The 11,841-nt window shown below is 33.8% G+C and overlaps 1 protein-coding gene across 1 annotated transcript; it reads right to left on the bottom strand.

Annotated features, from left to right (window-relative positions):
• Positions 1–996: 996 nt before the first annotated feature.
• LOC131943780 (uncharacterized) lies at positions 997–11,700 on the bottom strand. The gene is made up of 21 exons (XM_059304058.1): positions 11,658–11,700; positions 10,584–10,745; positions 10,279–10,347; positions 9,808–9,868; positions 9,338–9,421; positions 8,900–8,995; positions 8,629–8,736; positions 8,298–8,353; positions 7,931–8,021; positions 7,573–7,668; positions 7,372–7,475; positions 7,076–7,205; positions 6,628–6,762; positions 5,551–6,425; positions 5,356–5,444; positions 5,084–5,182; positions 4,324–4,441; positions 3,904–4,104; positions 3,254–3,398; positions 2,221–2,368; positions 997–1,576 (listed from the first exon to the last, which is right to left on the bottom strand). The coding sequence occupies exons 2-21, from the start codon at positions 10,649–10,651 to the stop codon at positions 1,476–1,478; spliced, it is 2,874 nt and encodes a 957-aa protein (XP_059160041.1). The 5' UTR covers positions 10,652–10,745; positions 11,658–11,700; the 3' UTR covers positions 997–1,475.
• Positions 11,701–11,841: the final 141 nt, after the last annotated feature.

The following is an 11,841-nucleotide window of genomic DNA, read 5'->3' on the forward strand; positions in this document are numbered from 1 at the left end:
TCTAATCTCAACATTCTAATGGTATTATTTAATTATAAATGAGAATTTTTAGAGCAATAAAAATCGAATATTATTTGTACTACAACTATTTTTTGTTTATTTATTGGGATTATTTTTTTTTATAATTTTAAAATCTGAAATTAATAAATTTTTATTTATGAATAGCGAGCGATTTCATACAGAATCAAAATAATTATTAGATGAACTTACATCTGACTACAAGTTGTTTTAGTGGGAAGATACCTACATTAGAATAGATTTTTAATGATTGTTTATATAGTCATCACACCTGACACTCCCCCTTTCCCCCCAATATATTTTGCACATATTGCTGATTTGTGTATTTTATTTCATAAATCTCGGGCAGAAGAGGCTCGTTAGCTGGGGACAGCCACTCTTCTAGGAGAGACAACTCCAAAATCAAACAACTGCTGCCTTGTAGTTTGTTCTTGGTTGGACAAAGGCTATGGAAGCAAATCCAAAAAAGAAAAGCAGACTGAAATCGGAGTCAATGGCCTCAATGGGGCATAACCAGTTGACATGTATACTAAATTGTGTTGGAGGGGATCCCAACACTAAAATTAAGAACGAGGAAGTTCATAAATCATCATTTTAGAAACTTTAAAATTCAAAATATTAATTTTTTAAATGCTCTTAAATATCATGCATAAAGCTTAGCTATAGATCAAAAACTGTTTGCCTAATTTATCAAAGACTTGTATAATTAAAAGAAAGATATATTGTTCTTTATGGTTAAATTAAAAATAACTCAGAATAACGCAGAAGTACTAAATGATTCAGCTGAAAAGGGTCATATTTTATCCTAGAAAAACTGTGTTGATAATCTTTCAAAAAATCAATCATTATAGAGAAAAAAAAGAGCCTAAGACAACAAAACATGACAAAAAAATAAGCACATCCATTTACACAAAGCAAAGCAGTTCCAGTGTCATTCAAAATTTCAGACAAAAAAATCTAGAGTAAGGTACTTGAGATTTTAATATCACTGATAAATAAAGCTACAAAAATAGCTGACATAGCTTTTCTCATAAACCTTGCATACATGTGGCAACACAGTCATAAGTCAGTCCAGTCACCAATACATTCCAATCAATACAGTCCAGTCACCAATGTACAGTCACATTCCAATCAATTCGGTTCAGTCACCAATGTACAGTCACATTTCAGTCACCTATGTACAGTCACATTCTAATCAACACAGTAGAGTCACCAATGTCCAGTCACATTCCAACCAATACAGTCCAGTCACCAATTTACAGTTACATTCCAGTCAACAGTGCCATGTCACAACAGCCCAGTACTTGTGTAAATTTATTTAACTTTTCTCCAATGCTATTTACATGCTGTTAAAAACATTTTCCATGCAAGAGTCACAAAACATGAAGTGACGTCACCAGGAACAGCAATGAAAGACCAAGGGTAAATGACCCCACCCACACAGATATATTAATTCTTCACGCGGCTTCTTCTACTGCCACACATTTCAGATCCATAACAGGTAATGTCAGAGTCTGGTACTGTCTCCCAGAAATGTTCTCTTCCTTAACTGGAAAACCTAAATTAAAAAATACCAAACAAAAATTATACCAAAAGGGAAACATGAATATTTCTGTTTTCTCTATTAATAAACTGTTACACAATGTACCATGAATTTTTGGTATGGAATTATAAAGTTAAAAAAATATTTAAAAATGTAAATTTTTAAAAATACAAAGACCACTTTATGTTCATCATTGATTCATATTTATCAGCAAAGTGAGTGAAATGTGAAAGCATTGTGTGATCAGCAGTATGCCCAGTCATCGTTATTACCCGTACTCAGATCAGGTATACTTTTGAGCTAGGTAGAATAAGTAGACAGACAGGGAACCAATCTAAACAGACAGGGAACCAATCTGAACAGACAGGGAACCAATCTAAACAGACAGGGAACCAATCTAAACAGACAGGGAACCAATCTAAACAGACAGGGAACCAATTTAAACAGACAGGGAACCAATCTAAACAGACAGGGAACCAATCTAAACAGACAGGGAACCAATCTAAACAGACAGGGAACCAATCTAAACAGACAGGGAACCAATCTAAACAGACAGGGAACCAATCTAAACAGACAGGGAACCAATCTAAACAGACAGGGAACCAATCTAAACAGACAGAGAACCAATCTAAACAGACAGGGAACCAACCATTACTTACTGTGATAGTCCAGCCTGCTGACCAACACAGCAGAACTTGACCGCTGACACTTTTGAACCAACAATCTACAAGGCCTCAAGACCAGTGGTGACTCAATCAGGCTGTTCAGGAATAAAGCTGTCGGGGAAGACAGGTCAGCTGTTTGGACCTGCAATTAATTAAAATTTAATTAAGCTCCTCATAAGGTCTTATGCATATAATAAAACTAATATAAAAACCTTTATAACTACAAGCTTTTAAATGCACTGAAAAGAAAGGAAAAACAAGCTAGCTTTCTTTAATAAAGCTTTGGACGCTCATGAGATCTCTTACATATTTCAGTGACCAAAGCTTTTATTTAAGAAAGCAAGTTTGTTTTATTTTCTTATTTTCATTGCTTTTAAAAACTTGTTATTATAAAGGTTTTTTTTAAAGTTTGTTTTTTTTCCACATTTTAGTCATTCTTTTGAAAGTTAACATTACATAGACAATGACTAAAAATATTTATGTTAAAACCCAACCAGTAGCTTGTGATCTCTAAAATTCCCTACTTAGTTCGTGATAGCTCATCATGCAAGAAATTAGCCAACCGTGAAAACAGTTCACCACCAACGGAATTGCTAGTAATTTATCTTGTTCTCTCCCTTTTATTATTCAAAATAGTAATCTTTAAATTACTTTTTAATAACAAACATTATCTAAATAGATTAAAAAATAAATACTAACAATGTTTTAAAGAACTTATCTGGAAAGTTTGAATGAAATTGCTGCATTAGAAATTAATCAAAATTGGACTACAAGGTTTGCCACAAATCCACAAAAAGCAAACAAGCAAGCAAACATTGCAAACCCAGTAAAACTTGTAAAAAAATACTTTTTTTCTGCAAAGTTTACTTCATTAAATTTTTTTGCTATATAAAAATGTTAGCAAACAATATTGCTTTCAATTCTAGTACAAGCAAAGTTGTCTTTTTGTTAAATGTGTTATAATGGTGATGAGAAAAATTACTTGAATTAAAAACAATATTTTCCAATGGCATGAAACAAAAACTACCTTTATCAGAACAATATCCCCATCTGTTTTAATGACGCTGACCAAATCCTCCCACTGTCTGGCCGTTAGAGTGAGCAACTGGCGCACCAAATTACAGCCCCAAAATCTGACACGTGCCTGGCTACTTCCATCATCAACCAGCACTCTGTGGATAAGTTCTGCTTCAGATAGAACAAACTCAGAGCTGATAACAAAAATACATCTCTACTAAAAAACTCATAGCTCATCAGATGGTATTAACATCTATATGATTAACAACTCTCACTAGGTTATCATTCGAATCCGGGTGCAAGTTAGTAGACCGTCCCTGAGTCCACCCAACTCTGATGGGTACCTTACTCACGTTAGGGAAAGTAAAGGCGGCTGGGCATAGTGCTGACCACACTATCTCTTCATATGCCGAGGTCACAGAAACAAGTGAGCTCTACTTCACTTGCCCCATAGACCATCAGGTTTGAAAGGGAAACTTTACTTTACTTTAATAGGTTATCAGATGACATTAAAAAAAATTATTTTTATGAAAGTGTGAGGATGATAAAATAAAAATAACATTCCAATCGTGTAAAACCCTACCAATACCCAACCTATATAATAAAATTAATTGTTAATTAATGCATGAACAGTTCTTAAACCACACTACACCTACTTACACTGCATGAGCTTCTATGCCACAAGATATGCCACACGTGCATCCCTGGCCTCTAGTTGCAGCCATTCCATTCTGTAAGCTGAGCTTGAAAAATGTCCTGACATATGCAGAGATAGACCACTGCTTGCATGTGTCAGCCTCAGTCTGGTACCAAATGTCAAACAGGCAAGTGGTGGTGTCACAGCTCAGTGTGTTACACAATCTACTCAAACAAACATGGTGTGCTTAAAATAATTACACATGCATTTTTATTCAAATAACAAAACAATTATAGAGGGAGTGGTCCATTCCTTATCCAACATTTCTCATCTCTACAAAATAATTCTTAATTAATTACCTAAGTAATCATTTAGACAATCAACCAGCTCTATACCACAGATTTAAAGGCTCTCTCACAAAAATATGGCCGACAGCAACTCACCTATTGGTGTCAGGGTGAAGGGCAACTATTTTTACACTTGAGGTCACATTCAACCGACAGTAAACAAACCCGTTTTTGGACACTTTTCTCTCCAGCTGACCAAAGACAATCTCAGATCCTGACAGAGAAAAATTACATCAATGGTCTACCGAAGCTTATACATCACAAAATATGACAACTACAACATCGCATGAATGGTCTTGCTAACATCATACAACATGAAATAAATTTAAAAGCTAACATTACAGAACATGTAACAAATTGTCCTACTAACATATAACTCAGTAATAAGTAAACTACCCATTCGAGCCTGACGATCCATAGGGCAGGTGAAGTAGAGTTCACCTGTTTCAGTGACATCAGCATATGACGGGACAATCTGGTCAGCACTATGCCAAACCATCTTTACTTTCCCTAACGTGAGTCAGGGGACTCTCAAACCCGGGCTTCAAATTTGAGACTGTCTGATAAGCAGTTGTATGCTCTACCATCCAACCATGATGCCAAACAGCTAACTTATAAAACATCCCGCAAATTGTCTACCTAACATAAAACCTCCCACAAATGTCTAGCTAACTTATAAAACATCACGTAAATTGTCTAGTTAACATAAAACATCCCACAAATGTATACCTAACATAAAACATCACCTAAATTGTCTAGCTAACATAAAACATCCCACAAATATCTAGCTAACATAAAACATCACACAAATTGTCTAGCTAACATCACACAACTCACAAGTAGTCTCCCCTCTTACCTTTGATTAAGCCCAGTTGGCTGGCAACCATTGGCACATCACAATACACCATAATCCTATCAGTATTACAGCTTACATCTATCACTTTCAAGCTGATACCTGCATCAAGTTTGTTTTGTTTGAAAGTTGGTTTTAGAATCAAAATATTGATAAAAATGTAGTATATCTTTAAAAAAACATTTCAAACTTGAAAATTCTAGGAAAATGAATGAACATAAATAAATAGGAACATCTTATAATTTGATGTCACAAAAAATGTTTTCAACACTTACAGTTTTCACTAGCAGACATGCCGAAGAAGGAGGGCCCAACTTCTCTCTCTATTATGATACCACGGAAGGACACAATCATTTCTGTAAAACTAAATTTTTATTTTTAAATTAATCACTTGATCTATGGCATGAAGAAATGTATCAGCCTGAAGTTTCAGCTAATAAAAAATGCAACACTATCAAAACAAAACCTACCTTTGTGCTAAAACATCATGAACAGAATACACAGCAGACTGTGTTAGTCCAGTGAACTTTATCACAGGCTGCGCCAGACGTGACACAATTAGACCTTTAGGTGCTTGTATGTTCAACAATGTTTTACAGGTCGCTATGGCTTTCTGTAACTTCCCATCCACTAAACCACTGCTTAAGTCATTAACAAATCCAGCTTTGTCTTTCAGCATCAACTTGTACACATGCCCCGGTGTTATCACTCCATACAGACTCACTTCAGTAAAAGTTATCATCATGGGTTGTCTTTCTTTTAGATTGATCTCCCTTGGTGTCTGACTTGCTTCCACTAATCTACTTTCATCACCCCATCCAAAGTGTTTTATCCCTTCATCAATGGACAGTTTGTAGCCTGTGATTTTAAACTGACCCTGGTCGTGCTCTACACTGCTAAACAAAAGTGGATGTTTTTCAAACACATAAAAATAAAACAGAATTTGGCTTTCATTAGCTGATGTTTTGTGTCCAGGCAAGCTTAACGGAAATGGCAACTGCAAGACAGCAGAGGCCTGATGTGGTTTTCCAAGGAAAAAACAATCTTTCAAGGAAAACATTAAATACACAAATTGTTTGTCCAACCTTTTGGAGGTGTATCTCTCTGAAGACCAGTTCTCCAAGACCACATCAAACTCCTGCACTAAAACAAACTGGCCAATGATCCATGTGTCCAGCACGGAACAGGTCAGCTTACAGCCAGGCTTTGGCTGCAGCAAGCACTCACGACAGCACAAGTGCTGCCTGTCATCAGCGCTAGCTAACACCAGCACTGGGAACACATCTGTTTCATCACGCAGCTCCACCTGACCTGATGCAGAAATCACAAGCTGGCCAACAATTGTCTGAAAGGTGAAACAAAGTGCATGAGTCGTCTAGTGCTACTGTTACATACTTTCAGATACATAAATTCAGTACCATACTATTTTATCCATGACTACAATATGTACTTTATTCCTGACTACTAGAATATACTTGAATCATTCTTGAAGTAATAAAAACTAAATTTTCAAACATTTAATGTTATGGATAAGTAACTGTGCTTGCCTTTGAGTGACCACTTTTAAAACTCCATCTTCTGCTGCTTTTGTCAGCATTGCAACTTGAAAGTGGTAAATGTAAATTTATAACTTCCTCTTTTCTAAATGTGAAAAGATCCAAAGGCACTGGCAGTCTATTCTGCTAAATTTTAATTATAATAAATTTTAAAATGCCAATGAAACAATTTTAAATTTACAACAATGTTTAGCTCTTAAGCAAAAAAAAAACAGTTAAAATTTCAAGATTATTTTTTTTTAAATAGCAACTTCCTAATTAAACTGATGTGTAGTTAAAGTAAATGTAAATGTGTATCTTCATGTTAGAAGTTTTGTCATTTAGTGTATTCTGACCCAAGACTTAATGTATGCTAAGATGTTTCAGATGAAAAGTATTTAAGTAATTCAGAAGCTAACATTAAGAATAAGAACAGAACTTTTAATCCATAGTATTTTACCTTTAAATTTGTAAAAGGACAAAACAGGTTATGGTTGATGAAGCAGTCCAGGAGACTAGGGAGTTGTACATGAGAGAGGAGAAACCTCTGGAGCATCTTTATGGTCTCTGCTGACCGCCCATTTTGTTGCCTGATATTGACAGAAAAAATATTTTGTACACAGAAAACAATGTCAAACTTGTACTATTGTGTGAGTTCCCTGGTACAGTTAGGCAGTGAGATTAAAGAAATCAATGAGTGGTTCAAATGTAGTCACAATCAAAGTTTGCTATGAAATGGTGAAGATTGTGACTTACCATCCGAGACGTGACAATTTTTTAATGATGGCTGTAACTGTTTCCATTTCTCCCCAGTTCAATTGGAATTTTTTAAAGTTTTCACTTACATTCAGTTCTTGCTCCTGGGGATGAGCATTATTAAAAAAAAAATACAAGCACCATAAAAATGGTTGATAGGAGTAATAAAACGTGCAAACTATGACCTACTCAACATCTTACCTCCCTGGTGATGTATAGAACTGGGGCAGAGTCAGCATTGTCCTCTAGTTTGTAGCTGCTTTTCACACAGAAGACTAGAGTCTGATCAGAGTCCTCCTAGAGAATAAGAAAAAATATTTAAAATAACCAACTAACCTGAATATATCCAGCGCATAGTAAACCAAAAGAGGTTACCACTATATCACCACTCCACTTTTATAAATTAGAATGGAGCTGCTACCTTAAATCAATGAAAACTATTCAGACCAGCAGTTGTAATCAAGTTCAGTAAATTTTGTTTTTTACATCATGAAGTCAAATGTGCTGATTTTTGTCATTCAGGGGCAGTAACCCATTCCTAAATAAAATCTAGATTTACCTTTATACAGTGAACATTAAAAACAGATATCCTCAAATGTTGTTTTAACATCTGCTGTTTTTCAATTGAGAGAAACCCACCAAAGTAAAGTCTGGGAATGTAAATTACATGTGTTAGTTGATTCATGGGTAATTTATATCATACAGAAGAAGATAATTAAACATGTCTCAAAGAGGATTAATAACATATTAAGTGGCATGATTCAGTGGCATAAAAAATAAAGTCCCAATAAATCAATTGAGTCCATTTGTGTATTCTTATAGGAGATCAATATTCTATTCACAGTACAAAAAAAGTATTAGTTTTTAAAGGATAATTATAACTGAAAAAGAATGTCTGTGGTACTAACACAGAATGAACAACTCACCTTACATTATTATCAAGTATGTAAAGACCAGCCTTATCGCATGATGTGATGATACCCTGTGAAGGAATATTTCTGTTCAAAATGAAACACACTTCTAAAAATATACATAAGTATAAAGAATTTTATCAAAATATTTATCAAACTTTAGATTATTTTTGTTCTAGAAGAAAACTTATTCTCTTTAAACAAAAAAAACCTATTTTAAGCTGAACATTTTTATGTTCAGACATTTCACTTTGATGACTATCTAGTTCATGTTAAAGCAATGTTTACTATCATCTAAGATAGTTTAAATGTAGCTTAAGTATCTGATGTCAAACTCTTTAAAAACCTGGTAGTGTATCAGGCTTGGTTCCTCATCCATTCGGTCACTCAGTTCAATTGGCTTTCTGTTCCCATGGAAACATGATTTAGGTATTTGATTGATCTCCATCCATACCTGGTTTATAGATACAAAGTCCTTGAAGATTACTGGATACTTAATTCTAATTGTGTTTTCAGTAGTAAAAATATGATCAACTTTCAATAAATTTTACATTTAAAAATATAGTTTGTTTCTTTTTTGAACTTCCATTACTGTATTAAATAGGCCAATCTCTAACCTGTAATGGAACTACAGGTATTTGATGACCCGGACCAGTAAGAGAATATGAGCTGTCAAAGCATGCCCAATATATTGTCTGGGGTCGAAGGATTCCCTAGAAGAAAGGTTGCTACGTTAAGATGGCATCTATTGATTTGGATTAAAAATTATTTGGATCAATAAATTCTTATGTCAGAATGAAATGTACAATAGAAAAACTGCTGTCATTCTTTTTGCTTTAATACCCATGTGTTTTATGTATAGTAAAAACTCTGTAAAATGATCTATCCTATAATTAGTAATTACTTTTAATAATCATCAAGTATTTTATCACTACAGTACAGCGTGTACCACTTCTATAAGCACTTGACCCCTACCAGTAGTCATACATTAGTGCTTCACCCCTGCTTGCATTAGGTCCTATTCACAAGTTTTCTTACAAAGATGACACGAGTACCTTTTTTAGTGTTGTGATTCGAACACTGTGGAATACATACTGCTGTCCTATTTCAAAATTTCCATGCCATTCAAGATGCACATTCTGAAAATAAATGTTGTTTACATTTTTAATTAAAGGTAAAAATCTAGAAAAACTAAAAAGCATTGATATTGGTAAATAAATACAGTAATAGCTATTGTGGTGTTAATTATAAGATAAAATGATGTACTAATAATCATTTAATAAAACTCTATTTTTGAAAATATGCATTTCTATACAAATACACCTACAGATTTTATATTAAACAAATTACAAAAATTAACCTTTGATATAAATTAGCAGCAGATAGTCTATGGTTTTATATATATATTTTTATCTTCTTTTTGTTTTAATTTAAATTCTTTTTATTTCAATTACTTTTAAAAAGATTTTAAACTTACTAATTAGCAATGCATTAAATGCTGTTTATATTCTCTCTTGAAGCTTACCTTGATTAACAAATATGTGCAGCTATCTATTTCAATTATAAACATTGCATCATTTTTCACTCTGTAGATACAAAAATATTTTTACAGCTGTCAGTGTTTTAAAAGCAAAAAGTAAAGCTATCCTTTTAGACCTTGACAGCCCATTGGGCAAATGTTCATGTTGCTTGACCATGAAATATAATGGGATAGTGTGGTCAGCACTATGTCCAGTCAGCTTTACATTCCCTAACATAAGCTGGGTGGAATTCATAGTCAGAGAACTGAAATTTAGACGTTTGGGTCATCAGTCAAGTACTCAACTTCTCTGCCCTCCCGTCCCATTTAGTGATAGTAGTGAACTATAACCTTTTGAACTTATCACTATTTTTAAGTTGATTTTTAAGGTGTTACATAACTACTATCATCTTAAACAGTAAATTATACACAGAGATTTTGTAATTGCTATGCATTCATTACTAATTTTATCCTTACTTGAATATATTACTAATAGATGATAGTGTACCCTTAATTGTCAAGTAAACTTCTTTGGGAAGATGTTCTCTGTGGAAAAAAGAAATCATTTAAATTAAAATAGCTTTTAAGTTCCAAATAGTAACCTGGCTACTTATTGACTTTAAAATCTTGCTTTAGCCTACATTTCCAGTGAATTAATTGTCAGTTTTATTTTCTTCATATTATCATCTACAAGGACTCAATATTAGTAGCCTATGGTGGGCTTATAGCTAATATCAAAGAAGTTATTAATTTTATTATGATATAACAATAAATTGATGTACCTATTTAGAGCTAACTCTGCAGCATCTGAACCAGTGAGGGCAAGTGTTTTATTCATAGCCGAAAGCATTCTTTTTTACCAGCAGTTACAAAGCTATTACACTGCAGTGGTCATCCTTTGATTTCTTCAATTGAAGAATGGTTGTCTACAGTAGACCCATAGTCTAAAGTCTAAGGAAATATATTTTTTTAACTGTGCTAGTTGGTGAACACGTTTTATGCCCCAGGTGGGGGTACATGTTTTTTGAAAGAATGGTGCTCTACCCCCATTGGTGTCCACTAGTGTAATTATAATAATTATTAACAATATTCGCCTAACTATAAAGCGTGAATGAACTGAATGAAATCTGACTATCAGCCCTCGAACTGTAAATGGTTAGTATTCTTTACTACAGATCACTCACAACAATAAAGCTCACATGTATAGTATATACACTATACTATACACAGGGGTCTAGCTTAAAGTCAAAAGTAATGAAAGATCTAGAATTCTATATCTATTTGTTGTTTGTTGAAAGAATAGTGAATTGCTCCCCATGGCCATGGCCTTGGATCATCTGATCTGATGCTGGAGCTACCCATTTATTTTAGACTTCTAGATCTAGACTAGATCTAGATCTATATCTAAATAGAATGGAATTGAGAGCTGCATTGTGAGTGAGAATCAAAATGTGCGTCTGCTGGGATTTTTAGACAAGTGTAACTTCATTAAGATAAGAGGATTAATCATTAGTTGTGTGTCATTGTCTTGTGTGTGTAATGTGTAAAATTACTAATTAGTTACGCGGACGATTGTTTATAGTTTATACCGCTGTGTGACTATAGCTAAGATCTAGAGATCTAGATTAGATCTAGAACTAGATTCTAGATATAGATCTAGATCTAGTTCTATCTAGAAATCTATAGACAGAGAAGTAAGTTTTTGTGATGTGTACGCAAGTTGTCACTCAGTTGTTGAAAAAACGCGCTACTTGCCAAATAAATTTATGGAAAAACAAACCAATAAGTTGAGCTTTTCAATATTGTCTATAATAATGTGAACAAAATATTTTTAAATTTCTAATATAGGGGCCTACCTTTGCTTAAATTTTTACTATCAAACTACATTTTTAATTAAATCATGCACACATTATTAACTTATAATAAGTTCGGTACATAATATATATTTAATATTTGTTAGTGGTAGCAGTAGACCTACACAGAGTTACAGAGATTTGTTTCTTTCAGTCACTACACATTTTTTGCCCTGTCTGTAGAATA

This window comes from Physella acuta, unplaced genomic scaffold (genome assembly GCF_028476545.2).
Source record: "Physella acuta isolate Inbredline_101_S28 unplaced genomic scaffold, ASM2847654v3 ptg000466l, whole genome shotgun sequence".
Lineage (NCBI taxonomy): Eukaryota > Metazoa > Mollusca > Gastropoda > Physidae > Physella > Physella acuta.

Bases quoted from the DNA above. Each gene is read 5' to 3' on its own strand.
- LOC131943780 (XM_059304058.1), bottom strand. From the start codon at position 10,651: ATGCTTTCGGCTATGAATAAAACACTTGCCCTCACTGGTTCAGATGCT. The intron at 6,426-6,627 runs GCAAGCACAGTT...TTCACCTTTCAG, and splicing joins TTAAAAGTGGTCACTCAAAG to ACAATTGTTGGCCAGCTTGT. The intron at 2,369-3,253 runs GTAGTTTTTGTT...AATTAATTGCAG, and splicing joins GGGATATTGTTCTGATAAAG to GTCCAAACAGCTGACCTGTC.